Source organism: Polistes canadensis, unplaced genomic scaffold, assembly GCF_001313835.1.
Source record: "Polistes canadensis isolate GaletaPanama2010 unplaced genomic scaffold, ASM131383v1 scaffold_3, whole genome shotgun sequence".
Classification (NCBI taxonomy): domain Eukaryota; kingdom Metazoa; phylum Arthropoda; class Insecta; order Hymenoptera; family Vespidae; genus Polistes; species Polistes canadensis.
Window position 1 is genome coordinate 1392851 of NW_014569550.1, and position 27500 is coordinate 1420350.

Sequence of the window (27500 nt, forward strand, 5' to 3'; positions counted from 1 at the left end):
TCTCTCTCTCTCTCTCTCTCTCTCTATCTTCTCGTTCTCTTTTTATTTCACTCTTTCTTACTTTCTCTGAAAAAGATTCTCCATTTTTGCAAGCACGTTTATACCAAGCTAGCTAGCTCAGCATACCGACTATTCTCCGCGCCAAATGGCGAGCTTTCTGGCGAGAGCATTCGGAATGTTCATGGAATCTCGGATTTCTGGTAGAGAAAGATAGATAAATGTATATAGAGAAGGGAAACGTTAAAGATCAGAAGGAATGATGGTAAAGTTGAAGGTAGAGAGATGGAGAAACATTTTCCATGCTTGCGCAACACGCAACGAAAAGGAATATGATGGAACGAATGTTAACAGACAAATACAGCCAGAGGCGTCTTTACCGTTTACCAAACGCAAACTGATTGTTTAAATGTAAACGAATGCCTTTACCATTGAATTTTATCGGAAATGAGAAGAAAACTGTGAGGAGCTTTGCGATATCGCTTTTAAGAAATTTCCTTAGCTTCCATACGAAAATGTCTTCTGGTCTAACATAACGGTTGAATTTCATGACAGCTTGATATTCCACCGATTGTTATACAAATTCCATGAGAGAATACGAATCTGTAACGTTTCCTCGGACTTAACGAGCGAATAGAAGCTTAGTTAAATGTTTGACATTTAGAAAATACCTACAACGATTTTCCGAATATCTCGTTTACGGTCTCTCTTTTGTTTCCCATTAACTTATAAGCAAATTCACTAATAAGAGACAGATACAACATTGTATATAAATCTAAATAATTACAATATATAACTTTTAATAATTACTTCATTGCTAACGTTGAGAAACTTCGAAAATATTCGTTAGTTTAATAATGATAAAAAAAGAAAAACATATAGACGAAACACGTTATCATTTTTTTATTTGGTCGATAACACGTAACAGAACCAGCCAGAATATATCCGAAAGAGAAAGCATAGAATTCGTGAATAAGAAATTGCAAGTTTCTTCGACTTGATCTCGGTATAGGATCGATCGTGGTTGTACTTGGTGTGGCCAGGTCGTAGCATTAAAATTTAAAATTCTCGACGGACGAACGAACCTTCCAAGCGAAGCGGCACGGTACACAATACGTTACGGTGTTGTGCTGTGCGGTGTGGTGCGGTGCAGAACGGTAACAGCAATGATGATGCTAGTGGCGTCTACTGTTCCCCGTCAGAAACAGAAACTCGATCCTTCCCGCTGGCTACTACTCTTAACAACAACCCCCTTATCTTCGTCGTCGAGCCTACGAGACCCTATTTCACCCCTAACATTTTCTCTTCTTTCTTTTTTCCAGGCTGTAAATTTCCAGAGGAGTGGAACGGACGGTGGTTTCAATCGGGTGATCCTAACCTCGTAACCGTCAACGGATCTATCATATCCAACAAGGGTCATTGCATTGAGGTCAAAGACAACGACAAGTTCCTCTTATACGACACGTGAGTCATTTCTTCGTTCATTCGCATTACAAGTAGTCAATTTATCAATAAGAAAGTGTTTGCATGTGTGTATGTGTGTGTGGGTGTGTGTCCTGTGGGTATCTTTCTTTTTGTTTGTATAAATAATACGTGTACATTTTCGTACGCGTTGAACATACTACTCTACCTTTTATCCTTCTTCAATTCAACGCTCATATTAGTTTCTTCTCTTTCTCTTTCTCTTTCTCTTTCTTTCTTTCTTTCTATCTATCCATCTGTCTATCTTTCTGTCTCTTTTTTCCTCTCTCGTATCTCCCCTTTTTCAAGCTAAAACTCCCGTTCCTTCAAGCATTTATTAATTAACTGCCTTCCGACAAAGCGCTTGAGGCGACGTGCAAACGAGAGAGAGAGAGAGAGAGATAGATAGAACGAGAGAAAGAGAGGGGGAGACAGGAATAAAACGTTTCTCGTTTAGAAAGGGAAAATGAGGAAGGAAGAGAGAGAGAGAGAGAGAGAGAGAGAGAGAGAGAACGAAAGGATTGGAGACGTGACGCTTTGTGATCCAAGGACGAAAAAGTTCTCTTCGTTTTCTAATACGTCAGTATTTGTCTCTCTCTTTCTCTCTCTCTCTTGATAAAATGAGTACACGTTTATGGATTATATTTGAGTATTTTTCTAAAAGATCAGAGATACGCTAATTTCTTATAATTCTTTCACATCTTCGTTCTTATACTTCGTCTTATACGATACTTTCGTATAAACGTTTTTTTATTTGGTATTGTTGAAAGTACCAATTAACATGGCTCTCGACGTATAACTACTTACCTCGACGAAAAATAAAGAAAAATAAAAAAGAAAAAGGAGAGAATTGAAAGGGAGAAAAAAGGGACGTGGAATAATTTCGTTGAGTGTACGCAAATTGAAAAAAAACTTTCCAAAAGTTGCGTCAATCGGAACGACGAACGTTGGGGAAGGTTAATAGAAGACAGATCGTTTGAATTCGATCAAGCTAGGAACGGTGACGAAAATAAAGAGAGGACAAGGTGAGAGATCCAACGAGTAAACGAAGAGAGAGAGAGAGTGAGAGAGAGAGAGAGAGAGACAAAAAAGAAAGAGAAAGAAAACAGGAAAGCTTATTCATCGACTCGTGACGAATGCATGTACGTATACATGAACTACACATACAACTCAGTTTTTATTGAAGGAGTGAATGAAAAACCATTGCATGCTTTTCTACCTGCGCAAATTTGTTTGTCAATTGGATGCCTTTTTTTCAGCTCAACGATCGTTGATATACTACGTATGCATATATGCGTAACATTGTTATCCCGGGTTATGAACGCGCTGGCAATTCTTCGAGTATGTTATTTTTTTTGTCCGCAACTCTCATCTTTTGTTCATTTACGCATGATCTTTCTCTTTCCCCTTATGTTTTATAATCGATCATCCCTTACGGGTCTCGTACTATTTCACGTATTTTATTACTCTTTTTCTTTTGGTTGTTTTTTTTTTTTTTTTAATTTTTCGTTTCCACGGCTATAACGTTCCTATACCGTGATGGTCTTCTATGAGGAAAAAAAAAAAAAAAAAAAGGAAAAGAAAAAACCAGATAAAAACAACAAAAGAAAATAAAACTTTAGATCGAACGATACACTCTCGTTTCGTTACTTCTTTTTTTTTTTCTACTTTATTTTTCTTTTTTCTCCTTTTTATATACCACAAAAATGATAGAAAAATATACGAAAGATAAAATCATTCCTGTCTAACACTTTTCCAAGTCCCCCTTACCCCCTTCTCTGGAATGGAATTATTCGCTACGAGAAAGTATTACAAATCGGATCTTGGGCAGCAGTTTTGTGTTTTGCGGCACATGGCACATAGTACAAAAACCAATTAATTTTGTTTGATCGGAGCTCTCCCAATTTTATCGTGCACTTTTCTCTACATCGTTCTTTCAACTCCATCATCTGCCTCACGTTCATCCTCGATTTCTAACGAAAGTAAAATGAACGTTCTTCCGTACGTTTATTTTTCTCTTTTCCCTCTTCATTTTTTTTTACGTTCCCATCCAAAATCACGCGACACATTTTCGTCGTATCATCCAACGAATAGTTATCGCTTCGCACGAAATCGATTAACTTCCCGCACGGAAATTCTCTCGTTGAATTTCTTTTGCAAACATACGTCGAGAGAGAGAGATAGAGAGAGAGAAACGGAGGAGAGGGAAGGGAGAAAGAATATATGTGAAAAATGCGGATAAATGTAACCACCGAGTTTACTTAGATTCGTACAGAATCGTTGAAATTGGAAAGAAATTTCTAATCAAATCTATCACGTCTTCGCAAAATCGATTGTACGATCTATCTCGAGTCTTGTGCCATACGCTTCTTTACATCGTGTAAAAAAATACATTTAAAAACGAAGATACAACTAAAGTGTAAATAATTAAGATAGATCGATTTATCCGCTTAAATTCAAACGTAAATTTTAATAAAATTTTCTTAATATACGAGTTAAAGATCGTCATATTTTAAACATATTCTATATTATAATTGATGACCCATCATCCATCGATTAAATTTTATAATTATCAGAAACTAATTGCGTAAAAATTGTTTCATTAGTTCTTCCTAAAAAACTAAATAACTCGTGTTACATATTTTCGCTAAACGAATATTAAATATTGAAATTAAAAATAAATGATAGGGGACGTCGTTTAAATTCGTTGAAGCAATGGATATTGAACAAACAGTAACTGCAATTATCGTTCCCCATTATCGAATATTTCTCCGTATAACTCTCAACTAGATACCATTAGAGTGAATTTTCATATTTTACGGTTGAAGTATCGATTCGAATAATATCAGATTCGCAGGAAATTAAATCATAAGTACGATAAATTTGTCATTAGTTATCAGAGTATTCCTTATATCATCCGTATTTTCCAATATTTTTTCTTTTATTATTAGTTTGTTGTTATTTTTATCCATCTTTGTTTTTTTTTTTTTTTTGGTTTTCCATTGTTCAAGTTGGTTTTTTATTTTTTTTTTTTTTTTTTTTTTTTTTTTATTAAAGTAAAATCACGTTCAATCGAATCACTCGACAGCGAAATTAACGAATCGCACGAGCTCTCTCGGGCCTTCGTTATCTTCAAGAGCTCGACAGCACAATGGAATTTGCTCGTAACTGCTTCCCAGTAATTAGACTGCGCTAACTTTTCATTAGATAAATATGCGCTCTGCGAACGAACGTTCAGAGAGATTGAGAGAAGCCGGTAACGAGTCTGCGCTATATTCATTTTATATTCGTGCACAGTTTCTCTCTCTCTCTCTCTCTCTCTCTCTCTCTCTCTTTTGCTCTTCCGTGGAACACGATAATAGAAAGTTAGAATCACGCAAACAGATTATTCGCGAATTTCGTTAAATGCTAATACTAAATTTTTATCGATCGTTTATGTATATATTGTATATATGTTAACGTTACTTCGTGAAATCTGTTTATTCGTTAAATGACTATCTAAACGTTGAAATAACTATACTGATTTGTTTGAAATATGAAAGATGGCAGAATAACATACCACACACACACACACATAACTATGTAATATATTAATTTATAATAGGCGAGTAGTTAAGGTATGAATATTAAAATTTGACTAACAAGATTAACAGTGTATTATAATTTTTAATGTAGAGGAAGATCTAAGAATGAATAATTACGATTATTGTCTGTAAAAAGAAAAGCAAACTTTGAAAACGAATCAAATTTCAATCTCATACATTAATTACGCGTCTCTTGTTAATTCATAACCTCGTTATTTTTTTTAAACAATTAAAATTCTTTTTAATATATACTTTACCCAAAAACCTTGCCTAGTTATTTCGGACAAACGAAAATGATTATTTTCACGATTTAAACTGAATTCTACAATTTAATGCTGACATATTATACAAAAAAATGTAATTCTATCAGATATATATCTTCAACGTGTTCTAACACACGCACGATGATAAATTAAAGAAATATATTTATATTCGATCGTAGTAAAAACTTATAAAATTCGCCATTTGCGATATACTTTTTAAGTAGATTATCCAAAGTGTTTTTTCTCCTCCATTTTAAGGTACTCCATATTTCTCGTAATTACAGTTCTTCTAACCACTCTTACTTGTTCGATCGTAACATTTCTCGGTGCTTCTCCAAGTAGGTAGGTAGGTAGGTAGGTAGGTATGTACGATTTAATGTTCGCTTGGGTAACGAGATGGGAGAGGAGAATATTTAGCCGTGGTGAAAGAAACTTTTACTGGAAAGTATAGAAAGAAAGAAAGAGAGAGAGAGAGAGAGAGAGAAAGAGAAAATGAAAAATAAAAATACAAATAAAAAAATAAAATAAAAGAAAAGAAAAGAAAGAAATAAACATTAGCTAACACACAAGATAATATAGTATGAGATTCATAAATCTAGAGCGAAAGGAATAGTGTAATAGGGATGAAAGAGAGTAAGTAGTCGAAGTAGAGGAAGGAATATAAGCTAAAGGAGAAGATGTTAGAAACTGCGGTGGATGACGCCGAGCCGAGCCGAGAAGAGTCGAGAGTTAAGTTTTAATTAATGTAATGGAGAGTAGCGCGTGATTAGCTTGCCAATCAGTGGCATGGTGCTCCTTTCTAAGAAGTCGTCGGAGTTGAGGTCGAGAGGGATGATGTCCTTTCGTTCAAAAGAAGAAGAAGAAGAAGAAGAAGAAAAAGAACAAGAAGTAGAACAAGAAGAAAACGACGAAAAAGAGAAAGATGGAGAGAAAAAAAAGAAAGAGGTGGAAAGGTGAAGAGAAAGGAGAAGAAATTGACGATGTCGAATCTGTTAAATAGTACGATCGAGGGTGAGGGTACCAGCAGCAATTAAAATTCGTTCATTCGATTCGAGAGACCAAGATGCTCCAAGGAATAATTAAAAATCGTTCTTCTGTTATATTTCTACTTTTCTATTTTTTTATTCGATAACCGGTGCCAACGAAGAGAATCTAATTTTTATTATTATTATTATAATTATTATTATTACTATTTTTTTTGGAATATATCCAGTATTGCATTGGACGAAAGAGAATGAGAGAAAAGGAAGTTTCGTTTATTATTTATGTATAATTCCTTCTATTCGCGATAGAATTTATTTGTTCAAACGGCCTGCATCCGGTTCCCAATCGTAAATACGTGCTCTCTCGTATATATATATATATATATATATATATATTCTGAAAAGATCATAAAGATACGATAGATCTGCTGAACGAACAATATTCATTGTTAAAATCAATGAAATATAAGCTACGCTGCAGTGTGTCCTGTCGTTATTAAATTCCGAACAAACTACGGGCACCGCTTTAATTACGGTGTTTATCGTGAAATCGATGTATAATATAAAAGTATTCATTTGTATAGATATATATCCTTGCAAAGATATTTGTGCGAGCGTTTGTGCGCGTTTGTATGTATATATGTAAATATACATTTACATATTTAATATGCGATTTGATTTATTTCTACACGTAGGTATATTACGCGTACGATCGTTGTATATACATATATGTGTTTTACATATATGTTTACCAAAATTCCCACGACGACTTTCAAATTCTTCAATTACGAGAATAGAGAATCGGTTCGTATTTTTAACGATTCTATTAGGTTACTTGTTGTTACACCTATATGTGTACAGTCAAATAACGAATATTTCTATCGAAAGATAATAATACTCGTTATCGTACGTTATATATATAATAACAATAATATTATTACAATTTGGATAGTCTACTTATTATTCAATTGCCTCCAATCGATAACTTCCATAGTAATACCTTTTTAACTCGTTCGATAAAGATTTCTTTTACATTTTTTTTTTCTTTACTTTCTCTCCGTTCTTTTTTATAGACTGCGATTGAGAGGAGATACGGAAAAAAAAAAGAACGGAAAAAAAAAAGACAAGGCAGAAGAGATATGGGCAGAGAGATGGAAAGAGGTGAGGTGGGGCTGGGGGTGGGCGGGCGTCTGGTTCGGGGATGGGAGGTAGATCGAGATAGAAATGGGAAGGATAGAGTGCAAGCTGGAGGAGGAAAAAAGTTATATTGCCTCTGCGTCCGGAGTGATGAGCCCATGCGTCGCCGGAATATGAATAATATCCGACCGACGGAAAGTAGGATTTCTGTTATACGTGTGTAGAAAGACAGAAAAAAGAGAAAAAGAGAAAGTAAGAGAGACATAAAGAGAGAAAGAAAGAGAGAGAGGGAGAGGGAGAGAAAGGAAAAAAGAAAAAGACCCAGAAGAAGAGAAATATAAAAAAAAAAAAAAAAAGAGAGGCAAAGAAAAAAAGTTAAAAAAGAGACTTATCCTGTCTCTGATACGTGCATCTGGTAAAAGAATTCGAATTGGAGGAGAAGTTTATTTCTCGGTATGCATAACTCGTTGGAAATAATTTTGCAGGTTTGAAGAAGAACGCCGGTGGATTAGGGTAGANTGTGTAGAAAGACAGAAAAAAGAGAAAAAGAGAAAGTAAGAGAGACATAAAGAGAGAAAGAAAGAGAGAGAGGGAGAGGGAGAGAAAGGAAAAAATAAAAAAAAACAAAAGAAGAGAAAAATAAAAAAAAAAAAAAAAAAAAAAAAAAAGAGAGAAGAGATCCGAACAAATAGGTATCTCTTTCCTAGATTCCTCACAGAGACACAGAGTATTCGAATTGGAGGAGAAGTTTATTTCTCGGTATGCATAACTCGTTGGAAATAATTTTGCAGGTTTGAAGAAGAACGCCGGTGGATTAGGGTAGAGGGAGAAAATATAGAAAAGAGATACAAAAATAAGAGAGTGGGGAGAAAGAGAAATAGAAAAGTTACTTATCCTCTTCTCTCCTACACTCACTCATTCTCTGTCTCTCTGTCTCTCTCTCTCTCTCTCTCTCACTTACTTTCTTTTTCTTTTTATCTCTCACTTAGACGATGTCTTCACTATTACTCTATCCTTTCACGCAGTAAGTCTCGTCGTTCTGTCGCGGTTCTCGATTGTCTATAACTTCATAGTTTCTTGCGAGAGCGAAGACTCCCGCAATAAATAGCTTTCCGTCTGTTCTTCTATATTCCCCCTCTTCCCTTCACCACCCCCTTCACCCTTTTGTCTCTCCGCGTGAGCGCGTATAATTCGTCGAGTGGAGGAAGGAACTCCCGTGGAAACCTACAGCTATCCATACACGTCGTAGATCTCCTATCCACTTTCATCCAAACGGTGGTGGTGTCCTATTTCGCTCTCTTTCTCATTCCTACTGTTCAACCTTTCTTTCACTCTCTCTCTCTCTCTCTCTCTTGTTGTTCCCTCTTGTTGTCTTCCACGTTATTGTTCCATTGTGTGTAATTGCATTCAGGACGCGCATTTTGCAGTTTCGATTTGGCGTGTTCCGTTCTATATACAAAAGAAAGAGAAAGAGAGAGAGAGAGAGATTTTGTGCCGAGGATAAACTTCGTAGTTATCGGAAAAGAGCATTTGAGAGTATGAAGAAAAGAAAAATTCTTTCCTTTTACTATTTTTCTTTTTCTCTCTCACTTCTATTTTATTTTTCGGAAAAAGAAGTATATATATATATATATATTTATATATATATATATAATTTTCTTGCAAGTAATTACGTTCGTTCGAGGTTTACTTAATCATTCTGTAAATTAACTTTTATTATTCTAACATTAATTTATTTTCTTTTGAAAAAGAATCATATGTCTTTTTCTTACTTTCTTTCTTTCTTTCTTTATTTATTTTTTTCTTTCTTTCTTTCGTTCTTTCTATTTGAACTTAACATAGATCGAAGATAAACGCAAGAATTTTCTTTCTCATGGGTAAAAAAGAAAAACTTTAAACGGTTAACTCTTCTTTCAAATGTAGGTTATACTATGTCGAGAGAAAAGAAAAGGGTGATGTTGAAACAAGCGAAAGTAACCAAAGACGAGGAAATAATGGTACTTGGATGGACGAGGGTTAGTTCGAAGAGTAAAGGAAAAGAGGGTGAAAAGGATCTTCTGGACCGAAAGGAAGGAATTAATACTCTCTTTCTCTCTCTCTCTCTCTCTCTTTCTTTCTTTTTCTTTCTATTTAGGTATCTATCTATCCATCTATCTAACTATCTCTTTCTCTCTCATTCTTAACCGTTCCGCAGAAACTTATCTAATCAATCAGCCAGCTGATCAACCTTTCATTGATCGCTGTAATCCATCAAGATATAAAACCGATACAACTATCGCTTGACTAACCCAAGAAGCTTATTCCATCGCAATCCTTTTGAGTTATAACGTTAATTATTTTTCTTTGAGGATAGAAACTCGATCCTCGGAGAAAAGTCTTCCTTTTGATTGGTAAAACTTAACACTTTTTCTCTCTCTCTCATACGCACACACACACAAACATATATCTGCACGCACATATTTTTTTTTTCTTTCTCACCATCAGATAAAAATTTTGATTCGAGCAAGCAAACCTGACATGAATTTTTCCTTCTACCGGGATATTGTTAGAATCTTTAAAAATTATTTTTCTTTCTCTCTTGTACGCTAGGAATTATTTGATTAACATATTATATCGACAAAAATTATATAGCCGAGATCAAAATCTTTTCTCGTTCGACGTATTATAATATAGAAATATATTTTCGATGAAGATCGTTGCGTAAAAGTTGAATTTACGCCAGAGGTAAAAATTCTTTAAATTCCGCGAACGTTTAACGTACTTAACGCACGAAGTAGTAAGAGTTTATAGTCGCTTCGTTGATTCGAAACGATTCGACGAGGAAGCGAGAGAAAGAAAATTAGTCGAAAAATTTAGACCAATCGTGTAGCCGATAGATAAATTTCGACTCTCGTGATATAGGTGAGGTATTCGAAGATCGTCTTTCATCAGGATATTTTTTTTTTCTTTTTTTTTTTCTTTCATTCATTCTTTTTATCGCGTTGCAGCTAATGAAAAATTTTTCCCCCAAAAAATATATATACCAGGTCGAATACCGATACGGTGGATTTGCTAGTAACTGGAATATATATATATATATATATGTATATACGATGATAACAACGATGATAATAATAACAATAAAAAATTTTTAGCTTTGGCTTCCTTTTTTTACTTGAACAAAATGAGACAACATTTTTCTTGCAAATTCTTAAAACAATGCGTCATATAATAAATAAAGATTATATTGTACATTTTTTTAATGGCATAGAAGAATCCTCGCATACAACGGAAAAAAGAAAAACATACTTAATTATTTTATTTTTATCGTCGATTAGAAGAAACCCTTAACGAGAACGGAAACTGTTCGATTTTAATTTGACACGAAAGTATTTCAGATATGATACATACTTATTAGAGCTTAATGTGCTAAGGAGGTGAACGTGATATTAATAGCTGTGTACTTACACGTGTAAGCGAATTTATGCGGCACGGTTACGCGGAATTTAGCATATCAATGGATATAGCAGGGTAATACCTGTTAAACATCAACACAGCTGACGCTGAAGCACTCGGTTTACGTCTGACATTGACAGATGTTACGTGTCAGTCTCACGTAGTCCGCGAGAGTTCTATTTTGTAGAACATTAGCTCATTCTCTTCGTCTTCCTTATCGTCTATCTCAAGTATCAAGGATAAGGTCAAGGGTAACTCCTATTAGAATGTCCCTAGAAACAATCATGAAACTTTTATTAGATTGAACATTTGTTTTATATTTAATATTTTTTATCTAATAACAAGTTTTTATTTTATTTTATCAAGAAGAATTATATGGAGTGTGATTTTGGTAACTGGGACAGGTTATTGCTCATTTTTTAAAATAAAAATAGAAAAAAGAATAAAAAAACCATATGGCATAATACGTCCTAACCTACTATGACCTTATTTCTTATATGAATGCACCGATGCATCCGACAGGTGCAATTACACTTTATTTTCTAAGGCAACCCAATTTTGTTTTCTAACTTATCGATTATTTTTTATTATTCTATGTATGAAAGTACTAATCCAAGGTCATCGAGTGCAACTGCACTGAGGGCGGAGTTATCGGTGTATCCACATATAAAATAAGAAAATAGGAAATTAGAACTTATTATGCTAGATGATTTTTTCCTCTATCATTTATTTCGAGTTTTATTTAATAAAGAATAAGTAGTTTGTCCCTGTTCCAAGTATCACTCTGTATTTTATTTTTCATTGTACAAATTCAAGGTACATTTTATTTATTTTGTACAAATGTCAAGAATAAGTCCTAAAACAGGTGTAGGTACATATATATCCAATATTTCATCTTTTATAATAAATTATTTTTCATTCGGCATATAGAATTATTGATTGATGTATTATTTTCTTTTAATTTTATCAGCCTTTTTTAAAACTAATCGATTAATCTAATGATACGTAATATAAAAAAAAGTATAGGAACAAATATTCTTTTCAATAGGCGCGTACGTTGAACTGTCTATTCAATTATTTATCAGATATATAAACTTTTCTTTCTCATTAACGTTTCGTATTTATTGCTCTCTCTAATGTTTACATTTTGTATTCAGCCATACGACTTATTTTTCCTTCAGTCTGCCTTTATCAGTCGAACTGTGAACAAGGACGTAACACAACGATAGCTTATTGTGAGTATTATAAATAAGGATTTTATAGAAATGTAATATGGACTTCTTATTTATTATTATACATTAAAACTCTCGGTTGTGGTTTAGTGCACGCGTACTTCACAGAATTTTTTAGAAATTTTATAGGTTAGTAAGTTAGCTTATTTTGTCGGGGATAATCAAAAGGGTTACCTTAACTCGAAAAATAATATTTTCTTATTGCCTTCTTATAACGATGACCAATTTTATTTACGAATTAATATAGGTCAATAGGTATGTCAATATATTTCAATAAATGTTAAACGACAAATCCACTCGATGACGATTGAAATTAATAACTCATAATTATATTTGCGATTTTATTATTTTTTTCTTTATCGCATATAATCATATTATTTTGTTAAAAGAAAGAGAGTATCTAACAATAAGATAGGAAGTGGAGCAGAAAAAAAAGTAATATGCAACAATCACGAATGCCGTTATTTCAAATTGAAATTGAATTTAAGCGTATGAATGTTACAATAACATAAACGAGTATGCACAAATGATACGATGAAATAATTGTAATGGAAAGCACATATATATAACGATATTGAAAGGAAAATTTACAGACAACGTTTAATATATAAATATAAATATACATATATGTAAAATATATAATCTTTATTATATATATATACAGGCACACACATAGAAATAGGAATCGATGATAGTAATTAATTTTCTATCTAATGATATAATTAATGTTTGCAATTTGAACGGTAGTTCTGTCATGTTGGGCAAATGCTTTCGACACGCCAGACAGCGATCATAACTATGAAAACAAAGACTAGCGTTATGTAATTACTTGTTAACCAACTCGCTTTAACATAGTACTTCATTATTATACGTGTACTTCTCTTGGCGACGAATCGAAAGTAGCCAGACACGTAGTTGTTTTACGTATGCATATACGATGTACATGTAATCTCGTATACGGGAAAGTTGTATTAATTAGCGGAAAGAGATATGTAAGCCACATACACATATACAGATGCTTGCATATATATTTCATGATATATATATATACGTACATATATATATGTATATATATGTATATACATATAGATTATATACACCAACAAACATTATCTTTCTGTATTTCTTTCTCTTATCCAGCTACATCACTCGAGTTACAATTCGCTCGGATTAATTAACCACAATCCTTCTGGACTCGTGCTTGTTTTGCTAAAACGTTAAATAAGGAAAGAGCGCATTTGTTGCCAACAAGGACGAGAAAGAGAAAATATCGAAACCATGAAACACGCAGGCGGAAAACGTTGGTTGAATCGTTAAGTTTCTTCTTTTCCTTTTTGATTTTTTTCTTTTTCTCCTGGTTTTTTCTTTTTCTTCTGGTTTTTTCTTTTTCTTCTCTTTTGTCGACAACGGTACAAAAAATGTCCCAAATGTGCATTAGTAAATACGTTTTTATACAGAGGATAAATATAAGTATTATACATATATATAAAATACATAGGTGTGTAAATCGTAAAAGGTAAATCGATATTCAGTTCGTATACGAACGTACGCTTTCGATTAATCGGCAGATTTGGACGTTTGTAATTTAAGTTAACAGCTGTTCCGATAATCCGTAACTTTGCTCTATTTCATAACCGTTTAACGGCTTATGATCTCGTTCGGATGTATATTAATTAAATTTAATAAATGCGGCATCGAAATATCGACGGCAAAACGGAGATGAAGTCGTCACTCGTTATATCATTACTAATATTTCTTTTTAACGAGTGCACATGCAAACACATAACTACTATATTAAAACTCGTAATACGTATGCATATATCATCGATATAAGATATCTTGAATATCTCGTTAATTCGTAATACGTATATTTTTCTTTTTGCGAAGCATTAAATCTGTCAGCTTTTTGTTAACCGATTTGATATAATTATGTGTATGCATATATATGTACAATGATTCAAAAAAGTATTCGTACACTTCTCTCCCACCCCCCTCCCCAACTGTTAATTTGAAATAATTTATATTTGCAAAATTACAAAAATTTTTCTATATAGAAACTTATTTTTAGGATTATTTTACTTTTACATTGATATCAATTTTATTGCAAAAAAACTTAAGAACACACTTTCTTGTTTGTTTTTTGTCTAGCATCGTTCTAACAAGATCAATTTTAAATAAAATAAATTTGTCCTCGTAAGAGTCGACTACGTCTTTTTAATTTTTTTTTTTTTGCCGTCTTCGTGTTCCTTTCACGACAACGACACAAACGAGACAATTAAAACGCAAATCCACTTGCAGCGCCGAAAAGATATGATCAAAGTAAAAAATCAAAGAAAGACGAAATGAGAGAGAGAGAGAGAGAGAGAGAGAGAGAGAGAAGAAACTATCCGTATAATTCCCACGATGAAGAATTTAATAGAGAATACAGTTCTTCGTTAGAACGAATATAAATACAAGTTGCAACGTAGAATGACTCCACTGCTAGGAATTTAAAGAGAATAGAAGAGAAACGATTTTATGAATTTCATTGTACGAGAAGGCGCCGTCGAAAATTAATTGGATCATTACGGTCCTTTTGACATCATGCTGGAAGATCAAAGTCGATCGTACATTTAAATCGAAGATTAAAACCAACGTTAAATTGAAAGTTAACGCGTTCTTTGTGACAATCACTTTTTGTTTATCACCAAATCCTATTTTTTTTTTTTTTTTAAGATAAATCGATTAACTTGAAAGATCATTTCTCTCCCTTTCTGTCTGTCTCTGTCTCTTTCTATACTTACTCCTGTTTTGTTTATTCTTCGTCGTATATTATGTCCCATTCCTTTTTCAATCGGGAACAACTTGCTCGCGAATTACAAATTGATTTTAACGAGATTATTCTGGCTCGTTCGCGGACCGTTTCGATTAAGCACTTGCAATAAATAAAACAATGATTTCATAAAAAATATTACGATATTCGGACGGAATTGAGCCAATTAAGCTTCGAAATAAAATTGATAAACAAAGTTACACAATCTCTCTCTCTCTCTCTCTCTCTTTTTTTTCTTCGCAAATTATATATATTAAACGCTTTATATTATTAATAACACACAGGTAAAAGGCTGAATATTTTTTTCTTCCTTTATCTTCTTCTTCCTTTATCTTTTGAAATATTTTTTTGTCAATTTCGATTAAAACCATCGCGTTGGAAAAATATTCTCTTGGTAAAGCACTTTGTCGATCTGCCACACTCCAATAACATTCACGATATTAACTAAAAACGTACGGTGTACTTGAAGAGAGAGAGAGAGAGAGAGAGAGAAAGATGGAAATATGAAAAAGGAGAATGGAGGTTAAAACTAAAGAAATTAAAAATAAAGAAAATAATAATTATCTCGGTGAAATATACTTTATCATTTCATGAATTTTGATTATCCTTCCTTAATGATTAGATATTATTAAAAATGAAAAAAAAAAATGAGGGGAGATACTTTGACATATTTTTATTAACACCATGGTTAACGCGATAACCAATAACTATTCATTTTTAATTATGGGGATCTTCAATGGCGCATCATAGTCATCATCGTGGTGCATGGTGGTTAGTTGGTGGTGGTTTCGCCGTGGTGTTGTTGGGTCTACGACAAATAGAGACAATTAAGCAGCTAATATGAGATACTCTCGTCGTATGGCTGTCGTCGTGTGTGCATCTCCCACGAGCTCTAACGGAGAGGGATGAAAATAGGTGGAGGGAGGGAGGGAAGGGTCGAGTAGATCGGCCGAAGGGTGGATTCATCGCACAACAATGCTATACTATTGCAAACACCAGCGGGAAAACCAACAATGCTCCTGCACCGTTTCCCTTTAACGCTATACGTGATCCCTGGTATTTCTCCCTCTCTCTCTCTCTCTCTCTCTCTCTCTCTCTCTATTTCTATTTCTCTCGCACGCTCATTGAATGCGCGTGCGTTTGGTAACGCGCACGCACGTTTTCGGAAGACCGATCAGAATGGATCGGACCGATCGTGACCGCGCATACGCTCCTAAAATTACATTTAAACGGTAGTAGAAATGCGACTGAAATAACTTGACTCTGTGTTTTTTTGTTTGTTTTTTTTTCTATATTTTACTCTCTCGTTCTATATCATTCTCTCTTTTTGTTGCATCGTAGGTAGAGATTACAATTGACAAAAATATAACGTCGAAATATCACATAGTAAGAATTCTATTAAATATTAAAGGGACGAGTTATGAGGAAAGAAATTGAGGAATTGATGTCTGATCAAATACATCTTATACTACTTATTTTACGTTTTTTGTTATTTTCTTTATTTACTATTTTATGATACGTTTATTTTATTATGTTGTTCTTATTTTAAAATCGTTAAAAATAATATATTTATTTATAGGATATATCTTTTTATCTTTATTTTGTTTAATAATTTTAACAATTTAGTTTAATCAGAGTGCGTTTCTATTAATAAGAATAATATTACAATCATGAAAATGCGTTTTAATTCACTCCTCTATCCATTAGATTGTTTTTCTATCTCACTCATCTCTCTATATCTTTCTTTTTCTTTTTTATGCAAGTAACCTTCTTTGATATTGCATAAGCGCGTGGATTGCATGAGGGGCGAGGGGGCAATGAACGAAAGCCACTTGCTCGCGAATCACAAAGCGATTTAATACGCGCTGTCGGCCCAAATAAATGTGGTTTCCGCGAATCGCGATGGTACATTCCAAACGTAAAGTTTAGTAACAATGAACAACCGAGCATGACAGTGTGTATGTATGCAACAAACCGCTCGTTGTGCTGTGTTACAAAAATAATAATTCTGAATCAAATATGTAGAAAGAACGGTACGATGACGGCTGCCGGTGATTCCACACATGACATTGTTTTCGGAAAAATAATTCTATTTATTTTACTTCCGATCTACCAATGGTAAAAAAAAAATAGAGGGAGAGAGAGAGAGAGAGAGAACAAATAAAAAAGCGATAAAAAATAAATTGAAATTTGTTATTGCGAATGATCGTTTGATTAATTGTTAATTAGATATTGAGAATCAATATGACAAGAGTTGGTTTTTTTCTTTTTTTTTATTCCTTTCATAGATTGTACAAAATCAGGATACTTCAAAAAGAGAGATATAAACAGCTATGAAAGAAGTAAAACGAAATCAAAAGAGAGAAAGAAAGAGCTTGCAACGAGAAAGCAGAAAGTAGCAAATAGCTAAATCAACGGCCTGCGGGTACCCACGAGTTGAACGAGTTCGTGGAAAAAGTTTTGAAAACCTCTTTCCTTTCGACGATACGTGCATACATACACGACTATATTTACACGTATGCGTGAATTCGCGCGTGCCTTTCGCCTCATTTCTCAAGCTTACCTTATAATAACACGCATGCAATGTGCGACGTTCACTGAACATTGAAATTGATGCCTTTGATGTGAACGCTAAGAAATAATAAGAACTCGGCGCAGCAGGTCTTGTGATCGTAACGAAAAATAATTGGCGATCGTTTTTAAATATAATTACTTAGCTACACGTAAAACATCTCAACTTTTATCGAGTTTGTTTCAAATTAAAATGGGCATGCAAAGAAAAAGAAAATATGATAACGATGGTTAATGGGAATAGATATTTATAAATGGGAAAAAGATTTTATGATTTTATAGGAAAATTAGCAATGTTACAATGACGTATACTTTGGTTACAATAAAAATTATAATAATAATAATAATAGTAGTAATAGAAATTGTTGTAATTTTAGTATTTTCATCCTAAACATCACAAACTTTAGTAATAGCCTAAAAAAAAAAGAAAAGAAGAATAAAAGAAAATTCGTAAAGATCATTAACAACGAGATGGACGTAAAAGTATCGAATCTTTTTAACGAAACGAATTTTCTTCTTGGTAGAAAATAAAAGTAAGATTTCGAAGCTAATTTCGAAGTGGTCGATTATCTCGCATCTACGCCCACGTACCATGGTGGTTAGTATTGAAAGGTATTTCTTCCCCTTTTTTCGACGCTTTCACATCACTCAGCGTCGGTCGTTGGCAAAGCTGCTGCTGCTGCTGCTGCTACTGCATCTTCGTAAGAAGAAGAAGACGCTGGGATAAAGAAGGAAAGGTGGGGAATGGTAGAAGAGCAAAAGAAGAAGAAGAAGAAGAAGAAGAACGTAAAACGTGTGTAGTTCTCTTCTATTTCTTCTCTCTCTCTCTCTTTATCTCTCATTCTTTTTCGTTCTCGACATTTCAATGCAAAAGCATCCTGTTGCTGTAAGGATCGACGCTGCTTATTTTCCTAGTTCGAACGTTCTCCATTAATCTCGAACGTTTCTTCGTTTTCTTTTTTTCTGCTATTCTCTCGTTTATGTATTACTCTCTTTCTTTCTTTCTTTCTTTTTCTTTTTTTTTTTTTTTTCTTTTCCTCTATCAAGTCTCATCGTACGTTTCTCTATCTTTCTTCTTCCGTAGGAAATAACCTAGGAGCTTCGTTATTTCGTCCGAAAGAAAATAAAAGAAGAAAATCCAGCATTTGTGTAATACAAGTGAGCTCAACAGTTTCCCAGTGGCTTTTCTTAAAGGTCTAAGATTTCAAATCCACCCATGCTTTTCCCTCGTTTTTTCTCTTTTTTTATTTCATCCGTTTTTTCTTATCTCCCTCTTTTCTATTTTATACTTTATCTTTCTATTACTTCGACATACTTATACTACTTACTATACTTACTTATACTTATACTATATAATAACGCATAGAACCAAAGTATACTGTTTATAACGATAATCGAATCGAAAATCTCTCGATAAGGATATAGTTCTTACAATTAGTTCTTATCGTACAGTATTCATTAAATAACATACAAGTAAAAAAAAATAAAAAGATAAATAATAATTTTGTCGAGTATTCTAATTGTAGAATAACATGAATGAATTCTGTTTCATCAAAAAGCTCGAATTTCTAATTTCTCAATCGTGTTTCGTAGTTTTTCTTATGCTGCTTGCAATGTGTCCGTGTGTTTTGCTTCATCAGGCATCGTATTAGGATTGGTTTGATGTTAGAACTATACTTGGTGTGTTTTGTTCTCGATGTGGACAAAATATCTCTCACTTACTTATTCGTAGGATTCGCATTAACGAACATTAGCCATAGTCCCAAAGCTCAACACTTTGTCGAGTTTTCGTCGAGTTTTGTTCAGTTTTAGTAGATATTAACTGGTCACCGTGTTCGCTTATCATTTCATTATTCACAACGTCTAACTATCAACGTCGTACTATAGTTAATGTCAAAATTTAGATATGTTGTAGTAGATAGTTAAGGAGTTTAAAAAGATCAGAGTAGGTGTCGTTCGCTTGCCTGTTTACTACTCGTTAGAAAACTCTTTTTCCTTCTCTCTTTCTCATCTTCTACTTCTTCTTCCTTTACCTTATCTCCCCCCGTAGACACTGACTGTCCTTTTTTTTTATTTTCTTCTTTTTTTACTGCAATTTCCGCGATGTTACTCCGGAAGTTGCGGTAACGCGGTAGGAGTAAGGACGTAATATAACTCGCGATGAAATTAATCCCCGAAGGGGCAACTTTTTAATTAGTATCCCGTGGAAGAAGGGCTTCCGCTTACCTTAATCGTCGATAAATTTTCTTGCCTAGTGCACTTTCCTTTTCACAAAATGTCAAAATAACGTTTATTTCTTCTTCTTCTTTTTTTTTTTTTTTTTTTTTTACCACTCTTTTTCTCTCCCTCTACTTCTCTCTTTCTATTATTATTTCTCTTTTGTCCGGATGAAATATACGACGACGGTATGCGGATTACTTCGATTTTTACTACGCATCTCGTGTGCTTTTGTAACGCGATAGGTTTTTAGCTTTATGCGGATGCCTGCAGCTAAAATATCGCGTTACTAAATTCACCCTTTTCCCCGTTATACACTCTCTCTCTTTCTTTCTTTTTTTTTGTTCTCGCTCTCGTTTCGTACGCATCGTGTTTTTCCTCCCACCTAGGACTTTCTCGTTACTCGTCTCTTTCCTGAAACACAATACCAAAATTCGCGATAGGATATGTCTAATTTAATGGCCTATCGAATATTCGTTTTGAAAAAAATAAAAAAAAAAAATCGTTTTTTTTTAATGCTTCACATTCGTCTAATCTAATAATATCTGTCTGAACTAGATTCGTGATTTAATAATAACGAACGAGAACTTTATCACGATGATTTTAAAAATTATTTTAATCAGCCTGTGAGATCTTATTTTAAAACCAATATCCTTATTACCGTTTATTTTAAACGTATCATACGTTTAACAAGATTTAAAAACCATTTGGAACGTCTACGACATTAAGGCCAATAAGATTATTCAAATATTATTGAAAATCGATCTTACGTTCTTTTTTTATTTTTTTTTTTTTTGGACTACCATAAGTTATATTATTGAAGAAATACGAATATAGAAATACCACCACAAGATTCAGATTCAGATATGAATCGTTTAATTTCGTACATTCTATGTACAACGATAATTACTTCTCCTGACATTTATCCATAAAACCATTAGAAATGTTCGAGATTTTTATCTTTTTTTTTCTTTCTTTTTCTTTCGTGAAAGAAAAAACGTTGATAAATATCATATATAAATATATATATATATATATACACATATGTATAATTAACGCCTGACGCATGCGTTTACGACGATCTACGTAGGTAGGTAGATATGATTAGATGATAATGCATGGAAATGTCGCTTCTGCTTTGCGGCCTGTATATGTGTCTGTGTATGTGTGTGTCTCTCTCTCTCTCTCTCTCTCTTTCTCTCTCACACTCTCTCTCTACTCTCTCGCTCTTGCTTACTCTGTTGCTCTCTCGTACGTCATTAGTGCAGAGCACGGAGTGGCGTGCGTATTTACGCACTAGAGAAATCAATAAACCATGTCCGGGAACGGTTTAGGGAAGCACCTTGTTGGTGGATACCATTCCAGAGGGCGCCGAACGGAGCGAACAAGGATGAGAGAGAGAGTGAGAGAGAAAATTTGAGGGGGACTGTTGGATCACCTTTACACGCTATCGGGCTATTAGACATTGTAAACAGAATTACTCTCCACGATCGTCAATTTGGATCGGGTGAACAATCGAACAGGAATCGTGTTACTCGTTGGTTATAGTTCTTTCCGTTACTATTACTTTTCATTTTTATTTATTTCCTTATATCGTTAAATTTCGATCGAAAAAGCAGGTCAAATATTTCAAGCCTCAACGAATTTTTTCAATACTCTTTTATATTATCCAATTGTTTTCTTTTTTTTTTTTTTTCCAACTCTCTATCACCCCTTCATCTTCCATTTTTCTTTTTTCCCGGTTTTTCGTTTGACATTTTTATTTTTTTTTCTCTCTGTTTCTTTTTCTTCTTTTTTTTTTGCTTTTTCCTTTTTTATTTCTTATCTTTTATTTCATGTATTTTTAATCAATATATTTATATAAAATTTAGGTATAGAGGAAATAAAAAATAATCATCATCTATCTTTTCCATCTTGTTCTCTCTTACAAGCGGTTTTATTAATCGTCACCCCGAAAGCCGATCGAGTGAAGGTTATCGATAAAAACTTTTGGCTCTAACAGGACATCTCGTTAAAACACGAATACCTGACTTCACGTAAGAGTGAGCCTGCTCGATAGTTAAATAAATAAGAACGGTTCGAAGAAAATTGTTGACACGAGAATATTATTTAGACGATGATAATGATGATGTTGATGATGTCAAGTGTTCTCTCGATGTAAAAAGCGAATTGCATTAACGATATCCTGTTTTTTCGAATTTAAAATCTATTATTTCTCCATTCCCCTCTCCCCGAATAATATATGAAAACGCGATACCAAAAATAAAATGGGAAGAATAAATAAGAAAAGTAAAAAAAAAGAAGAAAAAAAAAAAAAATACTAAGATAAAAACAAAATCAACGAAATCATTCGTCCCAATTCCGGACGATTATTTCCTATTTCAATAGAAGTGGAAGGAAGGTTCTTGTCCTTGTTGGTAGAATAGAACGACACTCGTTAAAGAGGACAAATTTTTTCGGTTCAATTCTCGCGAACGATAGAACGAACGCCCTCGAGCGATTTTAAACGCATCGTCGGATAACGATTAGCCGTTGCCACGACCATTCAACCCTGACATTCGAAAAGAAATCGATGGAGAGATCGGGTGAACCTAGATTTCGATGTCGTATCGCATCTATGTACACATATATACGTTATGTGTACATATACCACCTGCGTAGGAAGATTAACGAGGCTTTGTAGTTATCATCGTTACGTTTTTACTATTCTTCTTCTTTTTTTTTTTGAATTCTAATCTCTGAGATCGCAAAAGTGTCGGTGAAAACGTTTTGATATTTTATAGAAAGAATTTCGGTGGATTACGCGAAACGAGAAAGCAAGGTAAAAAAAAAAAAGTTTTCTCTCGTTTTATTAACGTTCTCTTGCCTGCCTGCCTACCTGCCTTTACTTCAATTCATTTTTATTTCCGAATCATATCAAGTTTTATTCAAATGAAATACCGAAAGTATCAAATATTTTATCAATATCAACATTAGTGATTACTTCGATTGGTTTTTTCTTTATTAATCAACTGTGTTCGTTAATTAAACTGACTTTTTATGTTTATTAACTTTCATTTTTTATTTTTTAATCTTTGCACATTTATTTAAAATAAATAACATAACTTCCAATAACTTATCGATTATAATTAACACAAACGAGTCATTTACGTATATATATATATGGTTGTAAGAAACTTTGTTCATGTTTTTTGTGAGAGAAAAATTGATTACTAAAGTTTATTGAAATATTTCTGAAAAACCCTCGTATGTTATAATACGTTATCATCGTTTATTTTTACCTAATTCTATCTCGTCCCCGTCCCACCCTTTATCAGCCAAGTCTTCGTAATTTTTTTTGTGTTTTTATCTTTTAGTATTATTTTTTTTCATCGTCGCGAGCATATCCTCTCCACGTATCGTCCTTGTTCGACACGAGAGAACGTTATTATCGCGAACATCAATAAAGCACACGGTATCGATGTTACGAAGATCGTGTCGGTAGATAAATGACTACCCGCGCCTCGTCATGATTTATTTACGCGGTCGCGTTGCGACAAAAGCTCATCGACCTGCACGTTCGCCTACCTGCCTGCCGTTCGTTTATTCGTTCATTCGTTCGTTCGTTCGTTCGTTCGTTCGTTATTGAACTTACAAATCGACGAAGCGTCATACTTTTACGTTTATTTGTTGACGATCCTGTGCCACTCGTTGACAGAATTCCGCAGTTTCGTTTTCCCAACCGCAACTTGGGAATCTTGATTATTAGAATTTTTTTTATCTATTTTCTTCATTCGCGTAAATATTGCACAAATAAATAATATAAGAAAAAAATAATCAACAAAAACAAAATATTTTAAAAATGTTTATAATCCTATACGTAATCATTTGTAAGAATGGGGTTGGTTTTATTTTTTGTTTTATAAATTTTCTACAATGGAATGAACGTAAGGTGTAAAACAAATGATCGTAAGATTTGCTTAATCATTTTTATTATTATAAATTCGTTTTACTGTTAGTTGTATATCTCGTTCGACGTTTCACGTCGTAGAATGAAGAAAATGAATTGACATGAACACAAATGGGACGAGAAAAAGGAAAGTATGATTATCTTGACAAATTTATCTTGTCTTAAAAGTTTTTCTCACGATCGATCGATAGGACAAAATCGTTGAGTAACGATAATAAAACGAGATAAGACAACCCATCGAGTTTTTTCTCTCTCTCTCTCTCTCTATATATATATATATATACTTTTCACTTTTTCTGTAAGTATCTAAACTGACGTAAATCGATACTTGTTGTTGAACGACCGTTACTTTGATCGGTACTTTCTTAGATATTGCATAATGCCATGGTTCGTTGAATAATGTTAGATAGAATAAGGTGATGCGATACTATGATTTTTCATCCTTTTTGGTAATAACGTGGTTTATTGATTACTTGATACAAATTGCTTAAAATCTTTTATTAGAATTAGTTGATGATTTAAGAGAATCATTTTACTTGTAATTTATAATTATTATGTTTGTGTACTTGTTTTGTGTTACACTACGTTAATTACAATTTTTTACATTACACTGTTAGATTGGTTTGTTACTGTAACCTCGTTAAATTCTGTTCCATCCACTCTCTAAGGGTATATAATGCATTTATTTATTGTATTTTTCTTATTTGTGAAATAATTAGAAATTGAGACAGATATAATTTGAGAAATCGTTTAAACGTGGAAATAAGATATTAAAAAACCTTAAGATTTATATATTTACAATATATAATTTAAAAAAACTAATTCAAAAAATAGGATGTAAATAAAAGATTAAATAGGACCCGTTAAATACATTAAATATACTCTTTTGAAACATCACTCGGTTAGATAACGAGGATCGGAATCGTTAAGCGTGAAAGCCAAAAAGCGTTTCTCTAATTTGTAGAAAAGCCTTTTTGGAAAGGAACGAATCGATCGGGAAAGAGTTTTGAACGGGGTTAACGTTGTCCTGAACAGCATTTAACTGTGGTTAAAGCTATTTGTGGCTACGAAATGCAAGACAGAGGTAGATACGAAGTGGTCCACCCTTTCGTGCATTCGTTTTCACGACAGTTTCGTAAACGTGATTGTAGAAACGACGAGGACGACGATGACGACGAGGAGAACAAATCGTCTTCGGATATGCAGTTGTGTGCAGTTGGTGTGTTAGTTACTTGTGTGTTAGTGGTGTATTACGGCCAGAACACCCAGAAACTTCACGTCTCTCTGAATTGCAAATGACGAAGGAGAAACGCGCCTTTCTCATTCAAGGATGTTTGCTCGTTTGTTTTATAATCGAGAAGAAGGAAACTTCTATCTCTTCGTGTTTTTCGATCGATATAAACCCATGTTTTTATTCGAACAAATTTCTCAAATTCGCTCACCCATCCCCTCCCCTCCCCCTAACTCTCACCGCGGAATTGTTTCGACGTAATAAATATTCACGTCTTTGTCAAATCATTTATTTTCCTTCTTTTCTTTTCTTTTCTTTTCTTTTTTTCTTCTTCTTCTTGTGAAATTTTTTATCTCTCGAGATATTCGCATCGCGAAACAAAACGCAAAGTTTAACAATTATTCCAACGAGAGAATATATATACAATATATATATAACACAATAAATAATTTATATATTTAAAGTACGGCGTGCGTAAATTGATGCAAATAATTAAATACCAATTCCGTACCGTCAATTATTTATTACTAACATCTTATAAATTACTCTTTCCTGTAATTAATATTATCGAAGGATGTAATCCGTATAATAAAGTCTTATTATCATTACTATTATAATGTAATATCGTACATTAACGTTTTCAAATTAAAGAAGATAGTCTAAAGTATATATTATAAAAATTTATGAAACGTTTCTCCAATTAAAGAAACCAAATATTTTATTCTTAAGAAAAATCCGATTGGGTCGTAATTGATCGATCAAAGACAGTCCATGTTTTTCCATTGAATCGACCCAATTGATGCCAATTTATGCAACCCTTTGATTCATGATTGCACATTTATATTTCCATTCACGATTTACGTATTTATCGGTATCGTTTTCTCCATGGAATTGGTTCAATTTATTACGAAACAGTTGTGGTTGGAATATGATGGCGGCGAGTGAAAAAGCACTCCTCATTTCTTCTTCTTTCTCTCTCTCTCTCTCTCTTCTTCTTTCTTTCTTTCTTTCTCCATCTCTCTCACTTATTTTAACTCGAGACCGTGCTCGATAGTCCTGGAAAACGGCTCGGCACTTTGCAACGGTAACGAGAAAAATTAGGTCAACGAGATTACGTTCTTTTCCGTCGCGACGTCTCCCTTCTGTAATAACCCTCGCTTTAACTACCATACCACATGCACACACACACATACATATATATATATACACCACCCTCACATAGTAATACAGTACTTAGATGGATAAGCGTTTATCCGTTTCTCCTTTAGTCGATTTCTTTTCACTCGAGTCGAATGTATTTGTATAGACAGTAATATAATACGACAGTAGTTTTTTATTTTTTTATTGTTCATATTTGCACTTGTAAAGAAAATCCTGTTAGCTGAAATAATTAACGCGAAATCGTGTTTCTCAACATCGATAGCATAATATCGCACGGTGGGCAAGGGCGAGGTGGGGGGTTCTTAATCGACCGTGGTTTTACGAGTGTCCTCGAAAGAAAACTGAGTGAGAAAGAGAGAGAGAGAGAGAGTGATTATGTATTTACATATACGTTCGTTCAAAAGGTAAAAACGGATGATCGATGTAAAAATTCAGTAGAAAAATAGAGAGTAATAAAATAGAGAAAGAGAGAGAATTCAAGAAAGAAAGAAAGAGATGAAAATAGGAGAAAAAGAAAAAGCGAAAAAGCACACATGCACACACACATATACACATATAAAGCGGTTGAAAGAACAACGCGAACGTTTTTCTTAAGTTTGCGTTAAAATGAATGAAAGAAAAAGAGAGAAAAAAACAAAACAAGAAAAAATGCTAGCTCGTGGTTTTCGAAGCTCCTTATAAGCAGAAAGTACGGGTTAAACGTACTTTCGTACGCACCATCCAACTTTCCCTGACAATGTTGAGTCGGGGTTGTACGCGTGAAAACGCGAGTGTGGCTAACAACGTTCTTACTTTAGTACGTGTTAGTTCTCTCTCTTTCTCTCTCTCTCTCTCTCTCTCTCTCTCTCTCTCTTTTCTGTGTGTAAGCGGAGAACGGAGTTTTCTGGGAGAGTGCTTTAAAACGAACGTTGGAAAGTCCTCAATAACAAGTACTCCGGCACAGATTTCCTACCTTCCTACCTACCTACCTACCTACCTACCAACCTCTCCCACAATTTTCAATTCGACCCTACCGTAACTGGACGTAACAGCCGCCATTTTAACGCCATTAGAACCTTTCACTTTTTCATTCTCGTTCTCCTATTTCTATCTCTTTATCTCTTGTTTTTTTTAATCCTTTTATCCGTATTTATCTATCTATTTATGTATCTCTATCTTTCGGTTTTTTTCTTTTTCTTATATTTATTTTTTCATTTATCTTTTTCTTTTGTTTCGTTGTTATATTATCATTTACAAAAATCCTGATACAATTTCGTCATCTAAATTTCCATTCACGTTGAAACACTTTGTGATGCATTTATTGATTGTTCAATTTGATAACGTATGTTTGCAACGTTTGTTAAATAGTTCACTTATATCAAAAGTTACTTGCATATAGTGTCAGAAATACTTAACAAAAAATCGATAATTTTGAGGAAAACTAAAACTGTTCCGGGTTTCGTTAAACGTATTATATATTATGATTTA

At 33.6% G+C, this 27500-nt stretch overlaps 1 protein-coding gene across 2 annotated transcripts in view; it reads left to right on the plus strand.

The window, feature by feature from the left end:
* LOC106786795 overlaps positions 1-27500 on the plus strand; it is a 229145-nt gene that overhangs the window by 164358 nt on the left and 37287 nt on the right. For both annotated transcript variants that reach the window (XM_014748562.1, XM_014748573.1), the window contains exon 4: positions 1320-1461. In XM_014748562.1, coding sequence (XP_014604048.1) covers positions 1320-1461 — 142 coding nt within the window. The remainder of the gene's footprint in view (positions 1-1319; positions 1462-27500) is intronic.